Here is a 25131-nt window from a genome sequence, read left to right as displayed (position 1 = left end):
CTGCCAAGCTTCCAAGTTTTCTTAGCTATGTTTATAAATACACATAAACACTACTACTCTAACCAGTTTTGAAGCAATGTGCAAAATATTAAAAAAAAATCTCCCACTGATCTAGTTTATTATAGCTTATCTAAAATAAACATACTTAGGAAAAGCAATGGCTCCAGCATCTCCCTCCATTTCTGAAAGGTTCTAAAATTATGCACAATATATTTGGAAGTTAAATATATTGTTTATCCATCTGCATCAGGCATCAATATTCACATCAGGCAACACTATTTTTAATCTAGCATTTTGCTGTCTGTAGTGGAATGAGCCAAACATGCTAACAACTATACTGCCTATTTACTCTGGCCTAGAGATTAGCTTCTCCTTCTGAGTTTATTTAGCAAACCAGCTAATGAGAAAGTGTAGAAGAACCATCTCCCATTTTTATCACTGAATTTTCGTTCATCTTGGCAAGCAGAGCAGCATTATTACATTTCAGAAGTGCTGCTTTACGTGGTAACCAAGTCAGGAAACATCTAATAAAAATGCTGTAATTTTCCAGATACCATGATGCTTGATCCTTGACTTCATTACCACAAATGCCAGGGGTGGTGAGAGGAATACTGTATTTAAAAGTATTGGTATTATTCTATCCTATATTGATCGTTCTTCAAGTACTTTTCTGCCAGCACTTAACAGCATCCCAAGAGGATCACAGCATCTTTTCAACTCGTTAATTAACCATTTTTGTGGCTGCAGTACCACTGTGTGATGTGACGGCACCATATTATCCAACAGATATGTAAAGAGTCATAATGAACTTTTCTATAGTTCTGGGCACTCATGTGAAACAATCATCACTTAAGACTTACTTCATTACATGGGTTTAGACCACTCTACACACTTAGACATTCTCCTGATATCACATACATCTAGTTGTATTTTACTAAGCATCTTTTTAAGTCAACAGCAATAGCCTACGTGGCAAATGGCATTCCTAAGGGTCAAGGTTCAATTCCTAAGTAATTCTTAAGAAAATGCGCATACAATCATTCTTCTAAAACAGTTACGTGCTTAGCTATTGCCATCCATTCCGGACCACAGCTGCAGCCAATTAAGCTGTATTTTTTGAGAAAAAAAATTATTAATTCAGTTGTAGAAAATCCATTTTTTTAAATAGAGAAGTTTTTTTTTTGTTTTTCCATTGGAAAGTTAAATTTTGTTTCTGACATTTTGAAATTACATAATCTGTATACATAATCTGCATAAATCAGACTTAGAGCACACAATCTTTAACTTTTGAAGATGAAAATATTCATAAACAACTTCTCTCTATTACAGGAAAGAGACTACATAAAATAGAGTTTGAAACACATACGTAAAAAAAAAATACTGTTCAGCCCTTGTAGGTTTATCTGGTTTTGTTTCATTTTCATATATTTCTAATTGTGGAAAACAGAGTCCAAAACTTATGATCTTCAAAAGGCAATTCAGTGGAGCATTTTATCCTGCCATGACAGTTTTTTGATTTGAAGAATCCCGAACAACATGCTCTTCTGACATAAATGCTACCTCTTATACACAGCCAACTCTTCCCTGGGTCACCCCAGTGCCACACCCACAGATCTGAGTAACAGATTTCAGGGATTCTCTATTTTTAGTCAAATAAACTAGAGAAAGAAATCAAACTCAAGTTTTGTTTGATAGCTTTTAATCCTGATAGATTTGGGAAAGATGTCATCATGAGTTGTAACTTTCCTCATTCTTAAAAGACCTTTTGGGTTACAGGGGAGGTTTAATGGAGGTCAGCACAGTGAAGTTCTCAAGTCTGTCAATCGAAGTCTAAACAAATCTACTCCTGTGATACTGAATTTAGTCAGTATAAATGCTGATTTCAGTGAGATGGAAAACTTCATCTGCTGTAATATTTACATACTGAATTTGCTAAATGAAACACCCAATCAGCAGGTCCCTGTCAGAGCAAGGACATTACAGGCTCCTCCCCAGAACTGGCAAGTACTCTGTTACTTCCTGTATTTTAAACACACAATTTTCTTTAACATCATGATTTAAATGACAGTGAATAAAAATCAGGTGCCAAGAATTCAGAGCTTTGCAATACGTATACACCCAAGCATTTCACGAGTCTTCCCTGCACTCATCTGGCTTCATGCTTCAGTTAATCCATGTGATGGATCTGTTGTCAGCAGAAGGGTGTGAGATGGAGCACCCCATGCAGTGCAAGCTGGCAAATTGGAACTTGGGTACACAGGAAGTTGAAAGGGAAAACATTATATTTAGAAGAATTTTACGTGGAGTGCCCATTAATGCTACCCTTGGTATTTCAATGACCTGAGCACATAGCACTGCAAGTTTATAATATCCTTAAATCACTTTACTGGTCACCCTTAATGCTCTCCTCCTCAAAAGGATAAATAATAAACAATCATAGGTGTGCTTCAGTACACATCTCCGGTTTAAATCTGAATTTCTGAACAACCATAATTACACTCAACACATACTCTTATGTCTGTGGGGGTTACTAAACAGTTAACTATCAGACATGCAGATGATATGGCTGCCAAACATACGACTGGAAGCAGTAGAATTAACTACATAGAAAGATGGGAACTTTACAGAAACAAAATTAAAAGCAAGCATCTAGAATTGCAAGAGTAGTAGAGGTTATTTTAGTTAGTCATACTTATGAAAACATGACAGAAAATTTTCAAAATGAAGGACAAAATACTAAAAATTACCTCATGGCTAAGGTGTCTCAGGGTCTAAGACCTGGTGTCATCTAGTTATTTAATCTGTTTGTGCTTCAGTTCTCCACCTGTAAAGCAAAGGTATTTCTACTTGTTTGGAATGCAGTGAAGATAATTCCGGAAACACCTGCATCAAATGTTCAGATACTTAAAAAAAAAAAAAAAAAAAAAAAAAAAAAAAAAAAAAAAAAAAAAAAAAAAAAAAAGTAGAAGTAGACAGTAATAGGGAGATGATCTTTGGGCTGACCACTCTGCAGATTCAGAGGTACTGAATGATTTCTACAATTCCTGCCTCCCTATAAGCAAAGACCATATATGCATAAGTTGAAAGGGATTCAGATGAGTCAAGAAACAGTCTTAAATTTCCCTGATATGCACATCAGGAAGAGTCAGGGAGAACACCACGGTGAGTCACAGAATTTCACCCTTCACTTCCTAAGACAGGCAATCACATTTTGGTTTATTTTTTCTGGACTAAGAGTGCACATCAGCTTCCTCTAACCAGGAAGCCACAGTCAGCACCTAATTTGTCACCAAGACTGTCAAAACTATGTAAACCAAGAAGCAGAGGATCAGTACAACCCACATTAGCTGTTTTCAGCCTCCAGCATTCTAAAAAACTCTATCATAGTACAAACGAGATGATAAACCATTCAGCTGTCAAATAACAGTTCAAACCACTAAGTGTCCTAATTTCTCTGATACGGACAACCTTATTATTCTATTATAAATAATGGAATAATAATTGTATGTAAGTTTATGGAAATATTAATATCCTGATACAAAAGAGACTTATGTAAGTACTTACCACTGCAAATATACACTCTTCCTATACCAGCAATAAAAAACCCCAAACCTATCTCAAAACCCCTTCACCATTCAACCAGCCTCTCCTTTGACCATCTCCAATCACATCTGGACATGGCTTACCACGAATTTTAATGAGCCTAAACTATGAAAATGTATATAGTTTGTTTGTTTTAAATCATCATACTCACTTATCTGAGTATTTTGCCCTTTCTTTTTGGTAGAGGGCTTGTATCTTTTAAAAATTATGCAACAATTCAATTCTGCAAAATTTAGTAATAACCATGCTTAATGTTGACAAAGGATTATCTCAGCTTATTCTATATTCTGTTGTTCCTCAGCATCCACACTTGCACACTTCTACATACTCACAAGAGGAGCAGATTTAATCGGTCCAGTGGCAGACTGCATGGGGAGAGCCTAAATGTTTTCTTGGCAAATAAACAGTAGTATGAAGCTGAAGGTGAAGGAGGAATATACCAGGCTGCTCATAATGAAATACTGGCTTCAGTTGATAAATATGTACACCAGCACCTGCCATCATCCCCTTCTCTCAGGTACTACACGAACTTTTAGAAATATTTTTAGGTTTTATCATCTGGGGAAGTTACACAGCATTTACAGCCTTCCCAAACTCAACAGCATGTGTTCGCATGTACTCGCCAACTAACTACAGCAACTAGTCTACAACTTCTAAAACATGACAAGAACTCCTTCCAGTGTTGTGGCTGCACCTCACAGTCCCACAGACATGTCTTTTACAGTGTTTTTGTTGTGTGAAAGTTTAGGTTTGTTTCTGTCACCATTTACTTTTTTATCACTTTGAAAAACTGCCTTTCTAGCCAAGTAGTATCATGTCATCTCCTGTCCAAGAACCTGCCTTGGAACAAGAGGCGTTTGCATCCAAGAACCCCTCCTGGAGCAAACCCTTCTTTCCTCTTTCAAGGTACACATTTTGGCTGTCAGACACACTAATGGTTTGCTAGGTAACCCTGAAATTCTAACCTTCTAGTGGTTTTGCTCTGCTGAAGTGTTACTGTGCTCGAGCTGCTAAATGCAAACCACCCTCTCTTTTCCAGCCCAACTAGAGTCTTAGTGGTCTCTTTCTGAAGAGCAGAAAAAGCAGCCTCCATCACTCACGGCACGAACAGAGGGTGTGCCATGATTCTGCTCTATGACAGCAGCTTTCTTATTGCTACAAAAAATTTAACAGGTCTGGGTCCTTCCCTCTCAGTCTGTAATATTAACAAGCAGTTTGCCACAGAGTGCCCTGTGGATTTGAACATCAGACTGCTCCAGGACAAGCTCAGCACATCATCGTGCTTATCAAAGCCAGATGTGACAAAATACACCCAAGATATACAGAATCACATGAATACTGACATTATTGTCACACCACACAGGAAATGATTACCACAAACTGACAAACATACTAATGTCTGAAAGCTGGGTTACCAGGAGATGTTCAAGTCGGGATCATTCCAACATCAGGTTCCTCAATGCTTTCTGCTTCCCATCACTACGTTCCAGCCCAGGAGGAGCATCCAATACTTTCTAAGAAAAGCAGAAGCAGGTGGAAATGCTTCCTCAGAGATGCTCAGGACTACATTCACTATGCATGTTTACAAGAGCCCAGCTGTATCTCATCTCATACCAGGGAATGGAGACACTGGGGTAGCTGATCAGTCTGTGTCCCCAAACCATGCCATGAGGTATCCCTCTCCCATAAACATCCAGGGAAACTGCTCTCCTGTTACTAGCCATGAGACTATTTGCTGAACAGCTCTTCTGACAAGGAGTACTGGCCTTCCCTATGCTAACCATCTCATGGATGAAGAGCAAACTAGCCACAACTGGCATCAGGGAAAGAACTGTGAAGTCTCAAATACAGCAGTTTAGTGACATTCTCCAATTTTTTTACAGCTGCAAGGCTTTGCCTCTAGAAACCTACACATGTACTTTCTTTCTGAAACGGTTAGTTGCAAGCAAGAGTAGAAATAAGATCTCCGGAAAACAAAAGGACTGAGAAGATTTCTACTTCTGGGGGGCTCAGTCACACGCTTTTTCATTCCTACTTACCACTTTGTTTCTACAACATTCATTTTTAAAAGGTTTCCAGAACTCTGCAGCTGTGAAGCTATCACTTCTATAGTACTCGAGAATAAGCAATTACCAAAGCAAGACACCCTCAGGGATCACCAACTTTCAGTGCAAAGCAATTCAGCTAGCACAGCAGTGGAAACAAGTTGTATTGTGTACAACAGAAATAATGAAGTCCTCACAAAAGGCCACTGCAGTGACAGCAGTGTGTTTCCAATATACACCTCCCGCTTCTGCATTCCTCACTTAAAATCTTTGAGAGTCTCAAAGCATTTCGTCAGCTGGAGCTGTGTGTTTTAGGGAAGGCTGATGCACACAGTGCTGGTTACTGTTCTGCATCTATTTTTATCAAGGTGTGATAAAATTATGCAGATGCAACATAATGCTGAAGCGTTGGCACTGAGCAAGGTTGAAAATTTCCATCTCAAGAATATAGCTGCAGGATTTTTTCTCTGGCATCTCACACAAGGACCAGCTGAAATTTGTCACTGTACTGCAAAAGGACTGCAGAATTTGTGATTTTTAGTGGAATTGCCTCAGGAAATACTTCTGCTGAAAGTGAACCACTGACATCCCTATCAGACATAATTTTCACAGAAAAATATAGGACAATTGGCAGGTTAACCTAGCAATTTCTCTATATCTGCAAGAGCTGATTGGCAACATATTACAGACAGTCACATTTTGGACAGTAAGTGGACCTTAAATTCAAGTTGTACTAAATGCATTCTTATCAAATCAGATTAAGTCAATTTTGAAGCCATACTATGAAAGTTCGAATTGTACACACAGGCTGATAGCAGTTGAGGCTCAGCACGTTTCAGTCATTGCTAACAAATATGTCACCTGACAGGCAAAGCGAAGAGGTCAACAGGAACAGACACATAGCGACCTATGATGGCTGCTTGCAGGTAACTTACCTGTACATGAAACTCTGTAGTATGACAGCACAGGAAGAGAGCAGACTGTCCATTTTCCAGTACATTTCAAGACCCACCTTAAGAGTTTTTTTCATATGTGGAATGCAGATCAATTGTTCAAATTTTAACCACCTCCCTGAACTGTAGTGATTTCCTAATACCACAGCATGCAGTACTCAACTCACCTAGTCTCTGTGTGGCACCAACAGAACTTCCTGCCATCCTCCCTCCCTTCCTACAATTTCTGATTTAGGTGTGGTATAGTTTTTGTAAGTATTAACAACTTACACTGTGAGGCTTTTTTAATTAAAAATGTGGGGAACAAAGTCTACAGAGTAATGTCGGGTTTTGATTTCAAAATGAGGCTATACCGGGTCATTTGTGTTTAAGACCTGTATGGCAAAAACATTCATAGATTAGCCAATAAATACTTTATTAAGTAAAATGAGCAGCACATCAGATGAAGGTAAAAGTAAGCTTTATTAAGAGGGAATATCTCAGTCGGAAACACTTCTACATTATTTTCATTCTCTGTTTTTCAGGAAGTAGTAAAGCAATTCAAGAAATCTCTATTCAGGTCATTTCTATGACTGCATAGCCTTCAAACTTGTAAGACATTTTTTCAATGAGTATTTTGAATAAAAAAATAAAACCTGTCTTCAGATTCAGCATTCCTCTGTTACAGCACAACTCCAAAATTACTGCAATTTTCAAATTCAAATTCATGTTACCTCCTCAAAATGCTTAGAAGGCCTAGCATACTAAATTCAAAATTTAACATTCAATGGTAAACATGAAACACAACCCGAAAGGCCAAAAGATTTAATAAAACTAGCACACAAGTACTTTAGGAGGATTTTTATGAGAGTTGAAGGAGAAGAGATCAACAAACTGGCATTTAAAATGATTCAGATGAGCTCTGTGTCTGTAGCTTTCAGTCTACCAGAAAAAATAACTGTCACAAATAACTTCCTTGCTTTCTTAAGATGCACCTTATAGATGAACTAAAAAAACCTCAACAAACCCAAAACAAACAAAACAAAACCCAAACACACACCCCCCCCCTCCCCGCCCCCCCACCAAAAAACCCACAGGTTTAAAGCAAAGATCTCTAATTTTCTAGAATTCCGTCATCTGTTCCTATAAACTAGAGGGAAGCTTCTGTTCCTTGCTTTACTTGATCTAAAAAATATATACCTAAATCTTCCTGCAGAAAAAAATCAAGTAGTACAAGCCACAAATGAAATTCAAAAAGTTACGTGGATAAGACAAAGCGATACAGAATAATTAGGTTTGTCCTGGGAGTTTTTAAAAATGTACTTAAAGCCTAATCTTTATGATATAAAAAAACCAAGAAGCTTTACAAAATATCATCATAACAATACAGCCTTACCCTCCCTTACTTTGCATCAGTGGGAGGCAATTAAAATCTCACCTTCTTTAGCACCAGCTCAAAAAAACCCACAGGGAATCAGAAATTCACATCCCTATATCCCTCTTGGATGAAAACTAATAGTGAAGATCCTCCAAGGACCAGACTGATGACTCACAAGAAAAAATCTTCTCCTCTGCTTTGAATCCACGGAACTCAGAAAACAGAAAACTTTTAAAAATATTTCAAAAGCTGAAGCTAGAATAGCACACTTGATCACACAAGAGATCATGTCTGCTCAGTAAGGGGCTGCTTTTATTTAACCAATCCTCAAAACTCACTTCTACATCACAAAAAACTTATACATGCAATGAAATTGTTTTTCACTTTCCATTTTCAAGTTCCAATGGAAACAGCTTTCCCTTTGACCTGTCATGAGTTTTAATATGGGAGAATATGGGAAAGAGCAGAGGAAAGTGTTTCAGAAGGTTAAATACGTAGTCCTAAAAAGAGTTAAGAGAGCTGCAAGGACATAAAAATAACTTCAGAGCAGACAGACTACTTTTGGTGGAGAAAGCCAAAGATTAATTTATTTCACCTTGAGGAACTCGTGCTTCATGGCTAATGCTCATGAATACTAATCAGATTACCTTGAAAGATGAAACAGCAGGTTTTCCTAATTTTAAAGAAAAATTTGAGAAAGAAATTGATTCTTTAACTCATCTACATCAGCCATTCCCAAGAACTTCCCCTTTCAGCGTAACAACTCAACAGCTTCATCTTTCAGCATACCCTTAAGGTCAAAGTACTTTGTACTGGTATCAAAGAGCAAAGGTGGAAATAAATTTTAAAGAAAAATATCTGCTTGTGAATCCCTGGGTATGGCGACTATGTCACTGAGGAAAGGAGGGAAAGGAGGCATCTTCTGACTTGTACTCCTCACATGTCTTTTATAAAACCTTATAAATCCATAAAGTAGCAGTTCCATAAAATTACATAGAAGTAAGCTACTCTGAGACCAGAAGAGTCCAAATTTAATACCTGAGTCCTCTATGACAATTTTGCTCTACCTTGAGAGAATCATGTCATGTCTCTGCACAAGTCCATCTTCATCACAGAGTGAGTACTAGTCCTTCTTTTTCTGCAATATTCCCTGTCTACCTAGACTGTATGCTTACACCAGATTTAATAATTAACCAGCATGTGTAACAGCTGTCACCTTGGCTGTTGCTCAGGTCTGAGTGGGCAGCTAGTGCTGCTGAGGGCAGCAGAGTGCCAGTCCAAGTACACACTGCCTCTGTGTCCCCCCATGCTGAAAAGCACTTCCCCATTCCCTCCTCGCCCCTCAGAAAGGCCTGCTCTCTCTCACTCACGGTGGAGATTGATCTTGGTGCAGCCACATGATCACATACTAATGGAGAAGAGGGCAGGAATGTGATCACGGCAACAGGGTCAAAGACAGAATGGGTAGGGCCTCTGGTCATCAGTCTGGTTGTGTAAGTCCCTGAGGCAGTTCTGCCCCAGCAGTCCCATGGCCACCCCAAGAGACCCAGCCCAGCCAGCTCTCACAGGCAGCAGAAAACACCAACACCGTCCACACCATTTCCTCCCAAAGCACAGGAATATTGCTAAGTTTAGAAACAAACTATTGCCTTCAGTAAGGTAAAAACCAAACAGCAAATTAAATTCCTGCTGTCCATTACATCTTTCATATGTGTGTATATGCCCCACATGCCCACAGAGCATCACACAGAGCCAGAAAACACTTAAAAGCTCTTTAAACATGCTCACTTTCAGAATAAAAAAATCACTAGAACTAGAAACTTTACTGTTCATTTTTTCAACAGAAGCCATCTATTTAATTGATGATTTCGTAATACAGACCAATACAGTTGTTAGAAAGCAGCTATTTTAAGCCTTCTGTCTTTATCTGATTCTGAGATGCAGAATGTCATAGGGGAAAAAGGAGGATGCAGACAGAGAAAATGGAAGAATAGGCGCATACTGACTTTTTTATTTCTGTATTCAACAATTTGGTATATTAATTTAGACAGCTTAAATAAAGTTTCTTACAAAATTTAATAGTTTAATTTTTATTTGTATAAAATTGTATTTTAAAGTCTCATACTAATTCTCCCTTTGTAATAATTACTCATTCAGCTTACCTATAGATTCAGGTTACATTTAAAGAAAATGCAACTGTCAACATTTTTTGGCAATTTCCAGGTATAAAAACTTAATACTAAATACCAAAAAGTGGCCAAGCTATCTGTGACACTGGCATTTGTTTTTCTTTCAATTCAATGCCAAAAGATGAGGTTTAATTCATGCCAGCTATACTTCTAATTGCTGCCCTTGGTAACACATACGTAATCATTTGACAACATGACCCTATGTAAAATGCCGTATTTACAGTGGCATCCTCACAAGCTTCCCAAAGGAGCAGATTACATTACTGAAAGGTTTAGATAATAATCCTCATTTGCCTTCCTGCCAATTCAGCTGTAGATATGGTCAGGTGAACTGGACTTTCCTCATTAAAGAGTATATAAATAAATTTAACCATAAAAAAAGTACATGGGCTTTTTTTACTTGATGCTTTCTTTTCCAAAGCTTCAGAATGAATCCTGTCTACCTCTTCACCAGTTTTAGCCAGGTAGTAACATTTGTGTCTGTACAGTGCCTGACACTCATGCAATGGTCATGCTCCTGAATAAAGGCTTTCTGGAAAATTCACTAAAATCTTTTATTTTTTGTAGATACTAAGAGCTTTCTATCAACTGCCTTAGAGATTTTTTCCCCACCCAGTATCAGTGACATCAGTAAAGCAAAAGGTTGAATAAAAAGATTTTTTGTTGACAATCGCCATTCTGTACTCTTCAAGTTCAAATGCATGCTGTTATGTATTTTTTAATGTATTATTTCCATTTTCTTTTTCACTTTTACTAGAAGCCACTACAACTTCTAGCACTTAGTGTTTCCTCCTGGTCTTTTCCAAATACTTTCCCCACTCCACTCCTCATTACTGTGACAAAGGACTTCAAATTATCCCCAGCAAAGAAAAACACTAAAGTTATAAGTATGAAGATCTTAAATATCTCAGTAGCTGTGCTCAGTTATTTACATCATCTTCTCTCTTTCTTTCCAAATCTGCTGATTATAATTATTAGTAATAAAACTGCACATACTTTTCCCCCAAACAGTAGTTGGAAGTTTTCAGGTGTCTCACACCAAAGATAAAAATAAAATGGTAAATGTGTGCCTATCTTCCTGAGATCTGAAATACCTCTTCATCCCCCACCCTCTCTCAGAAGTAAAGAATGGACAGCTTCACACTGTACCAGCAGGCAGGTATTTCCATTCACAGGATGTTACTGTTTATTTCAAAAAGATCTTCATCATCTAGCTGGCAAGAGGTTCCCTTTAGAATACTACTGTATGTGACAAATGCTGTAAGCAGAACTTCAACAAAAACAACCGCCCAAGGAGCAGCTGTGCAAGTCAAAGGCCATGAGGGAGATGAGCCAGCAAGTTAAAGAGAGAGAGAGAGAGAGAGAGAGAGAGAGAGAGAGAGAGAGAAAGAGAAAGAGAGACAGAGGGAGAGAGAGAGAGAAATACCACAGGAAAACCCTATCAATTCATTCTGGTAAGGCCTGCATGTTAACATTTCCGAATATAAGCAGAAATAGTGTCACTGAAGTAATTCCTCTCCTCCCACATGCGGGAGTACTCTGAATTAATGGAAATGCTAATTATTTATATACCCTAAAAACCAACACATTGCATCTTTCCACTATGCTAGGTCAAGCTTAATAGTAACTAATAACTGAAACATTTGATACACCAGCAGCTCTACAGCTAGAGATAAATACAGCACTCTGTATCAGATTTAATCAGACTTTAAACATTTCCACTCCAGGGAAAAAGTAACCATTCTGGTAGCCTTACATAAATTTCAGGACAAAAGAACCTAAGAAAAATCCCTATGAATTTAGACATTTTCCAGCTATATCAGGGGATGAGGCCTTACATTAAGCAATACCAATAATTTCCACTCTATTTCTTCAAAAAAAATCTGAAAAGTCTGCTCCTCACATCATAGGTTGAAAAGCTCAAATTTGGCACTGTTGGGTGTCTCTGTCACCCAGAGGGGTAAACAAGGTCTGAGCTCTAAAAACACTGAAGGCTTTGTCTATCGCACAGCTTGCACAGCAGCACATCCACACATCTGCAGAGGCCATTCAGCAGGTCATCCAGGTCATACAAAATCTAAAATTCATATACAGCTATTTGATTCCACAAAACTGAAATTTTGAAAAAGAGCACATCCTTCACCACAAAGGAAAATGATTTTTCTGGCTTTGTAAAATAAAGACCCAATTAGAAAATGCTAATTTCATCAAGTATTCTCTACCAGCTGATGATTTTACTGATAATTTATCAAACAAACATCATGAAAGTGTTTTCACTGAGGAAGAAAAGTGTATTTATTTAAATCATATTGAAAATTGCACAAATAAGGGATTCTCATACCATCTCTTCCCTAACAAAACAGAGTATCTAAAAAACTACCATATTTCTTCAGAAACACATATCAAGTCTTTAGATTATTGCTCCATTTTTCAGTGCCACATGAACCCTTGACAGAAGAGCTCTCATCTATTAAATTGGTTTTAACTTTAAAGTATACTGAAGCAGGTTAACACATCCAAGCACCCCTCACCTCTGCCACATTATTTTCAAGGTCGCACCAAAAAAGCACAAACATACTTTATTATGTAATTTAAGAAGGTGGCAGTTCTTATTCTTACAGTAACAAGTAAGACCTCTGACCAAAATTAGAAGTGCTTTGGCTTTGGTTTTTTTTTTTTTAATCCCTGAGGCATTGATGACTTATTAGTAACTCATTTTAAAAACTACCCTCCTATAGAGCAGAATCTCAATGACTGACACCGATGAGATTCCTGACTAGCAACTTCCTGCTCTAAAAAGAAAAGAAGAAAGGAAAAAAAGTTTTTCTGTATCAGAAAAATCCATCAATTATTATTTATTATACTTTTACATAACAGGAAGGATTACAAAGTGGTTTTTATCACTTAATGATTTTCTGATCTCATGAAGATAACTACCTTTCTGACAAGTGCCAAAAAAATTATTCTCATGAACATGGCAGTTGAAGAAAGAAGAGGGTGAAAAGGATGTTGTATGTGGCTGTTAGGGCTTATCTGGAACACTAGTGAAATAGAAGTGAAGTTTAAAATCCTCCTAGTCCTGAGGACAAAACAGTCCTACCAATTTACTGATTATGACTTTGTGTTCTTCTGAATCACTCAACTCACTAAGCACACTACTAGCTCTCACTTAAACAAAAAATAACCATGTGTTTCATGAATCACCCTCATTTCTGAATGCACCTTAAAGTTCCCACATAACAGAATACAATCTGAGGTATGATCACAAGAAGCAAACTGTAAAATTTCAGATACACTCCTAAGCAGTCAAAGCAACACAGAATTATATATGAATATCTTGAGTCTGTGTACTAGGTCTCAAAATACAGATTATTCTGTTTTTTTTTTTCCATAAAGTACTTACCTTCAGAACAGCAGCTGGTCAAGTAAAATGTATTTTGGATTGCAGAGACATACTTAATTTTTTTTTCAATTTTCCTTTTGCAATATGTTTCGATCATTATGTTTTGGATGCAGAAGAAAACATCAACAATGGAAGTTTACTTGCTTACCTCCAAAAATGAAAAGCGAACAGAGGACTGCATGGACTGCAGGGGCTTGTTGGGGTTGGGCTCAGGCTCCTTGGGGTGAGACTGCAAGTTAAAATAATGTCATCTCTAGTGAACAGAAGGTAGAGCAAGAGTTGCATGTTTTAGTGTAGGAGTTATGAAAGGAGTTTCGGTTAGAACCAAAACATGACCATCCTGACCATCCTCCTGAATGAAGTGAGCAACAGTAGCCACACAGGTTTTGCCTTAAGATGAAACTGATTCAAATAAAAATAAATATGAGAACGGGTGTTGATGTATATGCTTGACCACCTTAGACTTCTTCCAGGAACAATACTTGTGTACAAAGTCTCAAGAGTGGTGAAACATGGTAACTTTTTAAAGACATCTAACCAAACAGAATATGCAAATTGGGTCATTTTTTCCTCTTAAAGAATCTTGGGGGGCAGTGGTTTAAGTTTTTTATATGCAAATCAGATTTAATAAAACAAAAGGAAAACTAGAACTGATTATAAACTTCCACTAGCAATATAAAAATTATAATAAAATTTTCCAGTTTGAGAGCCTAAAATTTGAACACTTGCTGAAAATTAGAAGTGCTCCAGTTAGACTCAATTTCATTATGAAATGCTTCCTCACAAACACCAAGTTCTTCTTCTAGGTAATCAAACATGGATATAAACAATTCATCCATAAAATTCTTACTTGAGCATTTGACTTCAAAGGTGTCTTCAAGAAGTTGCCTCAAGTACATCTCCATTCAAAAGGATTCTCAAAAAAAAGCTAGCCACTGCCAGACTTCAGAGATGCTCTTTTAAAATATACTCATCCTATCCTATGCACAGTTCCCAAAAAAACTCACAAGAAAGTTTCTTTTAAAAAACATGCTTATAGCATGCCTCTCACTGCAATTTGCTTTAGCGATCTGTCAAAAAAAGCCACTCTGTGCAGACTGAGAGAAGGCAGAAAATTATGGGGAACTTTTTCAGCTCATCTTCATAAAGATTTATTCTGCTTTGTACCAGACCCTTGCAGCCAGCCAATGCTAGCTTTCCTGTCCCATCCCCACTGGAGATGCAGATGGCCAATATGCTAAGCACAGCTAAGGTCCATTTTTTTAATTGTGTAACACCTTGCCAGATATTAATACACTGCCTTCAAAATCTTTCAAGGTGGACACCTGATCCAGGTTTTTTCTGAACATTTCAGCAGGAAGAGTACTACTGCTTCCAGAACAGATTAGGAATACAATTTCAACACTGTGCATTATTGCAACTTTTTCCTTTTTGAGATGCCTTGAAGAGGCACAAAGTTGGGCAGAGACATGCACACTGAGACAAGGATGGGCCCGCAGGTAATTTCTGACAAGGCTACTGTGTCTTGAGTAAATTCCTCTGGCTGCTGGCTGTGCTTTCATAATCTCTGAAGGAGGTACACAGACGAGCACCAGCAGCTGAGTGCAAGCTCATTTGGTTTTAACTGCAGACTACCTGTGCTAGCACAACAGTACCTTTAAGCTGACAAGATCCATTAAGGCTCAATATATCACTCTGAAAATGGCTAAACTGAACCAAGGTTACCAGCCAGCCCATGCAGGCCTGCAGAAAAACGTGTGGATCAATGGGCAGATTTTGGCTGTTCCACTGGGGGCAGTCTCTGTTGTGTTGCACTGCACTGACCTGCAACATGTACTGGAAGGATCGTTGTTTCTGCATGATCAGTACAGTACAGACTTGTAAAAACTGCTTTTGTACTTCTACGCTTTATCTGCTCTATCTCTTCATCTCTGCTGCAGCAGAGCTGGTAGTTTGTCCCCCGTTGTCCCCGTTTTGTCCATCAGTCAGTTCAGGTCCTGACTGACTGTAGGCTGGGAAACGATCCTGTGCTGCACAGTCAGTGCTTGCACCGCGATTCCTGGGGTCACTGCAAGATGAGATGTGGAGGCAGGCCATGCAGACCACCACCAGCCTCCATCAGGACCAGAAGCAGTGAGGGAAAGCTGGAACTGATCCAAAGATAGTCCAGGTGGAGGGAGAGGAGAAGTGGCACCAACTGGCCAAGAGCACAAGGCTGCAGCAAAGGGAGAGCAACAGGACTGCTATGGAGTAACAGCTGGGGACAAGGAATCTACTAAAGCTAGAATGCTTAAAAGAAGAGGGAAAAAAAGCTTCACATTGAATAAGAAGAATATATTAACTTCAAAGCCCAGCTACTGAGATCCCCTGATTCACCTTGCTGTGAACAAATCCTAGAAATACTCTATGGCAAAGGGCATCGCCCTTCCTCTACTGGATGGCTCACACACAGCAAGCAGAAGTCCTACACTGGCTAGTAGCTACTCATATTTTTCCTCATTTTCACTACTGTAACACATCAGAGTCACAGTAATGGCACAGACTCTGAGGGCATCAAATATAAGATGTGCTAGTACTATGGATCTAAAAATTCCCACCAAGCGACGATACTGGTGTGTCAATCCAGTTCTTCTATAGAAGAAGCTTTGCTTTTTTAAGACCTAAGAAAACCTGCTAAAACAAATTATCACAGTGCATGACAACCCTACTTCTTACACATACTAAATTTGGAATGTTTTATTTTGGATTTAATATTCTTTCAAGGAGCTTTTTGCAAGTAATGAATACAAAGTAGACAGACTGTACTTGTTTCTCAGGGAGACAACATAATTCCAGTCCCAACATTTAAACTTTACTGAGAGAAAATTCATGAGACTCAGGATGCGAGGAATAAATTGGATTTTTCCCCCTAGATATGCTCTTCTTTAAATGATTGCAATTAACAGTTTGGAAGACATGATTTAAGTCTTCATTGACTCAACTCTGGCTAATCATGAGAGAATGATTCTACGAAAATCATTATATGCCAGCAACCAAAATATGGTAATTTCTTTTCTCTACAGGTAAATCAAGTTCAAAAAGTAGCAAGTGTGATGACAAAAATAATTCAAATGTATGGAAAAAGTAAATATATCCAGACAACATTTTAGCAAAAACAATGATCAATATTGAATTTAAAATATAACTATTAACGTTATCAGTATTAAATATTTTGAAAATATGGCAAAGCAAGTGGAATTATGTTAGGTTACTGTGAAAAAGGATGAAGCAGTAAACAATTACTTCATATTATAAAAAACACAAACATACATTGAAAAACACTAATCTTTTTTTGTCCTTTGCAGCTAGTGATGTTATTCTCACATGATGATTACATAATTCAGTGAAGATTGATTTAAAAATATTTAAATTGCCACATCTCAAAAGAAGTGTAATTATCAATTATTCATGGAAACCATTTTAATGAGATCTTTGATAAGACCCCTCCTCCAAAACTCATGAGAAATTAGTAACGCTGTTTTTTTTAGAAAAATATCTAGAGCTTAGCCTGCCCACAGCTAACACACACTACTCTTACCAGAAGATGCCTGACTGAAATGCAGAATTTCTGAGACATTTCACAAATGTAGTTCTGGGGAACCAGTATGACATCTACATTTGTTCTTTGGAATAAAGTGCTCTGTCACCTTCAAGTGATTATTAGAATAAATTATTTGCTATGCTGCACAGTTACCTATAGCCCTCTCTTTAACACATGGCAGATGCCAGAGATAATACCTTTCATAGCTAAATAACTTTACCGCAGGCGTCTGCAGCATTCAGGATTTTGTTGGGTTTTTTTAATCCAGCAAGAATGGGGCAGTCCCAGGGAATACTAAAGGATCTGACGTAGCCATATCTATTTACCTAGATAAAATTATCAAGTTCTCATGGTGGCTGTAACATGCATACACACATGCCTGACATGTCCGTGTAGACTACAGGCATGTATGTATAAAAATAAATATTTGGCTTTGACTAACATGGGGTAAATATATGCTGGCATTTATGAATAAAATACTACACTTACTATCACTATACATTAAAATTACATGCTTTCATTTAGCTACTCTCTAAATAGCTGAAAGCATACACATGAGTTAATCAGTTTTAAGCAAGTAAAAGTAAACACAATGCTAAATTAGGTAAACATACTTACTGAAGAAACTATCAGGAATCCTCCAGAATGTCAATACAGGTCATTTGTGCAGTTACGTATGTAAAATACATCTTGTTCCTGATGAATTTTCACAAATAGTATTTTTATAATGCTTTAATCTCTCACAGTGCTCTCTATTATTCAGCACAGAAAGAGGCCTTTCTAAAAGGCAGCACCAGGATAAACAAACAGCAACGGAGAGCTGAACAGAAAGACAGTCACTATGGCCTACTGACAGATTCTTCCCCTGGAAGCTGACAGGATGCTTCATGCACTGAGAATCAGTAACTTTAAATATACAGAAACGCTTTCTTTCCAAACACACTGCAATATCCTGGCTCCAGGCTCACACATTTGCTGAAACCAACTGCAATGCATTGAAAACGTGCTCCTTCAACCTGGAGCTGCAGTGCTCCCAGGCTGTCAGCACAAACGTATGTTAAAAGCTCCTGACTGCACAAAAGCCGGCATCATGCAGAAACCATTAAAATATTAAAGACAGACAATACTTACTCCAAGGTCAGCCCTGGAATTTGTAGCCTTTCCCGCTGGGCTTTCATTGCTCTTATGTGTTACCACACTCTATTGTAATCATGACACACATTCACAGGCAGCATTCTGGTGATGACAGAGAGCCAAATGAACCACTATAAAGGAATGGACTAAGGATCTCTTGGGGGCGGGGGGAGGACCGCAAGTTGGGGTCCTTCCACCTCTAGCTGTCACGAAGAGCCGCAGGCTGCCTCTCTCAGGTTAGTGGCAGTGCACACCGCACCGCCTTACTGGAGCGAACGGCACCTTCAGTTGTGCACACCGAGTAATTCATCCCCGGAATTCCGCAGCAGCAGCCACTGCGCCGACACAGCGCACACACACGCGCGCGCGCACACACACACACACACGTCGCACCTCGGAGGATGCAGTGGTCCCCCTCGCTACACCAGCCCACCGCGCAAAACAGATGCTATGCTTAGCACAGTTTCTCTTGGCAAATGCCCAGCATTCGCCACCCCCTCTGATCCTGCCAAATAGGATTGAGCCATCTTCTTTAAGTCACATTATCCCCCTCTGTGCCAAACAGACAGTTTCTGCAGTAATAGAGTAACAAACTGCTGAATGAAAAGCAGGCTCTTCTCCTTTAATGGAGAAAATTAATTGCCAAGGCTTTTCAGAACAAATATATTCTTGTAACACAAAGGTTAATACAAAAGAAGTCATCATTTGGTTCTGTCACATCTGCACCTGAATTTTAAAGTGATATAATCTATAGTTTATATTAAAGGTGAAAGCCAAACCTAGAAATTGTAGAAAAGTCTTTTAAGTTCAGTATTAAAGCTAGGATCACTTAAACCACTACACAACACTCTATGTAGACAGTTTAAGATCAGTGCTGCTATGTGGGATTTTGATTATAATTTAATTATATTCCTTTCTTAGGCACTCTCTCTTATTCTGAGATTACAATTTAAATAAATATATACTTTGAATTGTTCCATGAGGAGTAGCATTTTTTCAATGCTCTACAAAAGACAAGAAAAGCAAAGTGCAAGTACTTATTTTTAGTAATTTTAGAGCTAGAATATTTTATCTCACCCATCTACTTTTCCTGTACACAATATAATAAAGTCAACCACATGATTTTATTTTTGCTAGAACTCTGAACTTGCTCTGTTAATGGACAACTTCTACAGACTAGTCAAAAGACAGGACCAGATGAAGCTGCTGTTTTTTGGGTCCTTGGCTTAATTTTGGAAGACATTAGTGAGTTCACAGGTACAAGGTTTTAGAGACAGAGGGAAATCTTCTGGTTATGGAAACTGCTGAACTGGATTTGGTGAACTTGATTGTTTTTTAAACCACACAGTAAAAAACAATAATTAAATTCTCAATTACATCTCTTATATCTCCTATATATTTCTACGGGAAGGTATTTTAAATTTATGTTATATATTATCTGGAGCCTTTATTTAAAGACATTGAAAACAAACCTAAAGGATACACAGAGCTATGCATTTGAATTTTTAAAACATAACAGACACCTGGATTGTGAAGGTTAACTTGAGTTCCCAGCAAGCATCCTATAAGCTATTTTTGAAAGGAATTTGTAAATTCTCCTAACTCCCAAAAGAAAGAGAAAGAATGAAATTGAAGGGGTTAAATTCCATCTCACTAACCACAATGGGTAAGTGCACAGATTTGCAAGGGCACTAATGTGGATATTCTCAGTTCAGTCAGAGAGAAAAAGAGAAGGTTTTCTAACCAGGCGAGAGCCTGGGAGATAGTTGGGAAAGAATGTAAATAATTATCTAACCTATCTTTTTGTTCACATTGTTTGTAGATATGTTCTGCCACCGTGCGTCATTCACTGCACACCAATGGTGTGAGATGTTTTTACTCTAAGACCAAAGAAATTAGTCTGCACAATGTTCTCTATAAATAGAGCGGTACATTTGAAATAAATCAGAATTCATTCTCTTGCCTTCGACTTGGAATCATTTTCGTTCCCGTCCTGCTCCATGGCAACACACTAAGATCAGTTAGGTGCCCAACTCTGACCAGCACATTCAGACAGGTTTTTCAAATTTTACTCAGAATACAAGCAAAACATCAATTTCTGAAGATATTCTAAAACTTACAAAATACAGTACAAGAATCAACTGTCTTACAGTCAAACAATTCTGACACTGAAACTACCTGATGAAGCTGCCGTGCTTTTTCATTATTGAGTTTGGAGACAATCATTTAAGAACAGAAATTCAAAAAGAGAGCAGCAGAGTATGGGGTACTACAGTCACAATTTCCTGGCTCTCTTCTAGCTGCTAGGAACAGGCAGCTCCCTATTCCCATTGCTCAGCATCTCTCAAACCAACATCTCTTCCCTCAAAAATCCTTTGATAAAAAATATATTTTGTACATAATACTTCTTCAGTTGCTGGAAAGTTCTGTTTCTGATGGAGAAATAAAATTTTGACAGGTAAAGTAGGATTGTATACAGACATTTTACAGTTTTAGTTAAGCCTTAAAGTATGTTTGAAGGGCTTAACTTTGTGCATGCCACCCTTTAGTTTGGTGCTTCATTCAGTTAGCTATGTAAGCACATGCATGTGTAGCTTGCACCAAAGTACTATTTGTTGTTATATAAAACTGTTAACTTTTCATTGAAGGCACAAAAAGTAGGAGACAGCATGAACACCTCAAGGAGGACAGCCAACTCCAGTGAATCAGGATGGTACCACAACTATTTCTGTAAACTAGAAAAAGGCCTATCTCTGGATGTGAAGGTATGCTTCCATCAAGACTGCAATACAAATTTTACACACTACTTCCACAAGGCAAATTTTACTGCTGAAGTTAACAGAAGTCCACAACAAAGGTACTTGTTTTGTTTGTTTTTTCCTCCACATGCAAAATAGTGTTTAGTGTCACTACTAAACACTACTTCATGAAACACAACAGTTGAACATTCAGTGTATTTTACCTGCAGGAAGACAATACCAGCAACTTGTCTTGTCTAAAACCAACCTGAGTGGGACTGGCAGTTGAGTACAGGCATTTAAACACAAACAATTGCATCCAAGGGCTATTTAGTGATCATGATAAATCTTTGCTGAGCTGACTCATGTAAGCACCTCACATTACATTAATGGTAAATTATTCTAAACTGAGATTGAGCTGTAGTTTGACTTCCAAAATTCTTTTTCAATACATTTTGCCTGATCCAGACAGAAGTTTAGAAAATTGTGATTTACTGAAAAAAAAGATATTAATCCAGAGTACAAGACCATTTTTTTCTCACTGTTGCAGTCCTACAGTTTTTGCAGGAATAAACGCAATTTGCTTCATGCATTATCTGGGGGCAAAAAACTGCAGCAATTAAATCAGATTAAGCCTTGCAAGTGAAAGCTGACTTCAAGTTTGATCAAAACATCTGTTTGCTCTTAATTTTGCACTGCTTAGATTTCATCTCACCAAAACAGAGTTGAGGAAATAAGCAAAAGTTAGCAAGAAAGCTTATTGTTACTACAAAAGCTAAATGTAGATTAACCTGAAAATACTGTGAGATGTTGCCCATACCAACACAACTTTTGTAAAGAAAATGTCTCATCTGGAAAGAATTCCAAACAAAAAGTCACTCATAGCACTGAAGGGCTGTAAGTATTGTATTCCTTTGCAAATGCAAACCCTGGTGTCCTCTTAGCTACTTCAAGAGCAAATTTAGAAAATACGATGTACGAAAACATGGCTCAAATTATTCATTTACGTCTTCACTGAGGTCTCTCTGGTTTAGTAATCTCAGACACCTGGTTAAAACCGAGCCAAACCAGAAGAGCACAGAGAAATCTTTAATTCCTTGAAACACAAAACAAAGACGTTACTTCCATAGCACAGTTATTAATGTTGTATGCTTTCAAAGCCCCTCTCTTCTGCAGATATTGACTATTCTTGCTTTTTCCCCTTAAATAATGGTAACACAATAACACCATTAACAATGCAGGTGCTTTTATTATTCTGTAACATTTAACAACAATTACACTAATACAATTAACAAGTCAATGCATCCTTTGGTTCTGTAGGCCTGTTGGTTAATGCTTTCCAAAGGTATTCTAAGGTTAGTAATCAACTCTCAAAGAATAATGACACCTTTCTGTCATAGTCCTTAAACAACAGATTATTTCATTTGAATTTCTGACATCTAATCTGTTTAACAGACCAATTCACATATTCATGTATTTCCAGCAAGCACAGTTGCTTCACTGTTAGCACCACAGTTTATAAAGAAGTTCTAGCAGGAATGATGTCTGCATCCTGTGTTGAGTGCAACACTGCAGTTAAGTGCACCACTGCTCCTTGGCATCAGTGAGATGTAAAACACAGCACAGGAGGAATGGGGTGAAAAACACATACACAATCTCTTTTTACAGTCTTTCAACACAGCATGCCTGGGCATATTATAACTGCAGATAAAAAAGGTCTGAAATATGGATCTTTTCATTTGTTACCTCTGCCTGAAGTCAACAGACTGACCAACACAAAGTGTATAAAGCAAACCTCACGCTTTAGCTATCTGCCACAATGCACCAGAAAGTATTCTTCATATTGATCTAACTGGCCAGTTTATTCAGGATTGTTTGGCTACTTCCTACTTTTCCCATTAGTATTTGAGATAGGTCACAGCTAAGGAAGCAATACCAGATGGTGAAAGCAATCCTTTTCCTTAGATCCCTGTCTGGTATGTCTCACTCATAAGCTCAAATTCACAGTAATTGCCCAATTTGTAATCGCAAGGAATATTTCATCTTGGTCAACTCACATAAGGAGGAGGAGGTGGGCTGTCCTGTCGGTTTCCCTGGGGAAGGGAGGAAATGGATGCGAATGACAGAAAGTGTCATTCACCCACACCCAAAAATCCCAGTTCACACAATGGGCTCAGCATGGCATGCAGAAATAAATTCCTTGTCACTGCAGGGCAGTGGGTAGATTTTGGTAGAACCTGCATGTCCCTGGGATATCTGTGTTCAATACATGCCAGCACAGAGCACTATGAACTCCCAGGGTACAGGCATGACTGTTTGGTATGCCACAACAGAAGGATATACTAGACAACTCCTTCCAGCCCTAAGTCTTGTTAACATCATGGATCTACTGACATTTAAAGGCATATCCAAAAAACTGATACCACTAAGCAATTTACAATAACACATTTTATTAATGTGTCACTGGAGTATACAGTGAAAGACTAGGTGGTCTTGCAACACATGACAGAGTCTATTTAGAGCTCTAACTCATACGATCCTGCAAGGGACTGTTTTAAAATTACAGTTCTAGAAAACACTTTATTAAACTCAAATATATTTTAGTAATTTTATAAATTAGTTGCGTATTCTGCTGATAGCTTTATGGTATTGTATGTATTGCTAAAAATGGAATCGATCAAAAGAATGTGTTTATTAGCAATGTTAATTAAACATTAGAAATAACTGAAGTGCTGTAAGTTAACCAAGCAAATGGTTGTCACATTGAATATCATAACTAAAACCACTGATCCTAAAACACTGTAGACAAAAGGAATCAATAAACATCCACCAGTCAAGATTTGGCAAAATCTCTCTGCAACCTCACCCACTTCCATTCGTCCACAGTGAGTTTCAACAGGTACTTCTTAAACATTCCCTAGAGCCAGAACAGCTGCCTTGTATGTAGAACATGTGCATTGTAGATAAAGCAGGACTCATACTCACCGGTCCTGCAACTTTGGGCTCAGAAGACATATAAAAATAAAGAAGGTATGTGGCCAAAGAATGAGAGAAAAAGTTCCCTATTCTTTGTCTAAATATCATCTGAACTGTTACTATAGACGACAACAGCAAGAGGTTTTAGAGGTGTTAGCAATCTCTTAAGGCAGCCTTCCTCATATTCCACCAACCGATGTCCCATCTCCCTTGACTAGGCAGCATCATTTTCACACCTGCCTGTGCAAGCTCAAAAATAGTATAGCATACAAATCAAAACAATGGCACAGCATGTGCTTTGCCAATTTTTTTTAATGGAAAACTCCTAGAGCAGCTACTTCAGATTTGGACAATCTCTTACCATATTCCACTCTTATGCCATAAGAATAAAAAAAATTAAAACAAAAATTAGCAATAAAAATAGCTCAACCAATAAAGTCTCTTGTCAACAGACGTTTAACTAATATTAAAATGGTAAAAAGCTTGAGAAATTACATGTTAATAGTAATTATGATCTCAGTCTGCAGTCTTGCATTAAAAAAAGCATTAAAAATTAGTGGCAAAAATAGATCTACTTTTTGAAAAGCTCTATATTACAAAAGACCCTTGTTACACAAGAATAACCCAAACCCAGGCTCTTTGTTTGTCTCATCTTCATTTAAGCTATATTTCAGTGCTAACTGATGCCATTTAACTTTCCTGTACTTTTTCATCAAAAGAATGAAAACATAAAAAAACCTTGAAGACATAAAAAACATCTATTGAACTGTTTTTTAAGATCGTGATGGTACCTGAATATCTCCTTCAAAAAGTTAAAGCACAAGGTGGAAATTTCATGATTCCACAATCCAGCCTGCAGCTGGATTCTTCCAAAACCTTACACCCATCTATCAACAACTAATATTTACCTACAGAGTTACGAAGCTCTGTTTTGCCAGGTTGATAACTGATTCCTTGTTAAGACCTTACTATGCACATGAATACATATATGCCTGCAGAAGAGGCTTCCGGCTTTCCAACAATTCTATAATTCTACCATATGTATGCTTCAATTTTATTTTTTTACAAATGGGTAGGCAAGTGCTCCAAATGGAGGTGAGCAGCTGAAAGAGAGCCATCAGTCTTTCACCAAAAAAAAAAAAAAAAAAAAAAA

The 25131-nt window shown here is 37.9% G+C and overlaps 1 protein-coding gene across 9 annotated transcripts in view; it reads right to left on the bottom strand.

Annotated features, from left to right (window-relative positions):
- The window catches only part of MAST4 (microtubule associated serine/threonine kinase family member 4), a 288832-nt gene that overhangs the window by 107877 nt on the left and 155824 nt on the right, over positions 1-25131 (bottom strand). Inside the window, exons 1-2 of one of the 9 annotated variants that reach the window (XM_068175830.1) lie at positions 18262-18608; positions 13699-13779 (exon numbers count right to left, since the gene is read on the bottom strand). The exons of 6 other annotated variants lie outside the window; for them this stretch is intronic. In XM_068175830.1, coding sequence (XP_068031931.1) covers positions 13699-13779; positions 18262-18308 — 128 coding nt within the window. In that variant the 5' untranslated portion in view covers positions 18309-18608. Of the gene's footprint in view, positions 1-13698; positions 13780-18261; positions 18609-25131 lie in introns of those variants that run through there. 2 more of the 9 variants (XM_068175824.1, XM_068175835.1) reach the window with 2 other exon arrangements.

This window comes from Anomalospiza imberbis, chromosome Z, assembly GCF_031753505.1.
Source record: "Anomalospiza imberbis isolate Cuckoo-Finch-1a 21T00152 chromosome Z, ASM3175350v1, whole genome shotgun sequence".
Classification (NCBI taxonomy): Eukaryota; Metazoa; Chordata; class Aves; order Passeriformes; family Viduidae; genus Anomalospiza; species Anomalospiza imberbis.
The sequence above is the reverse complement of the archived record's forward strand: the minus strand, read 5'-3'. Positions and strand labels throughout refer to the sequence as shown.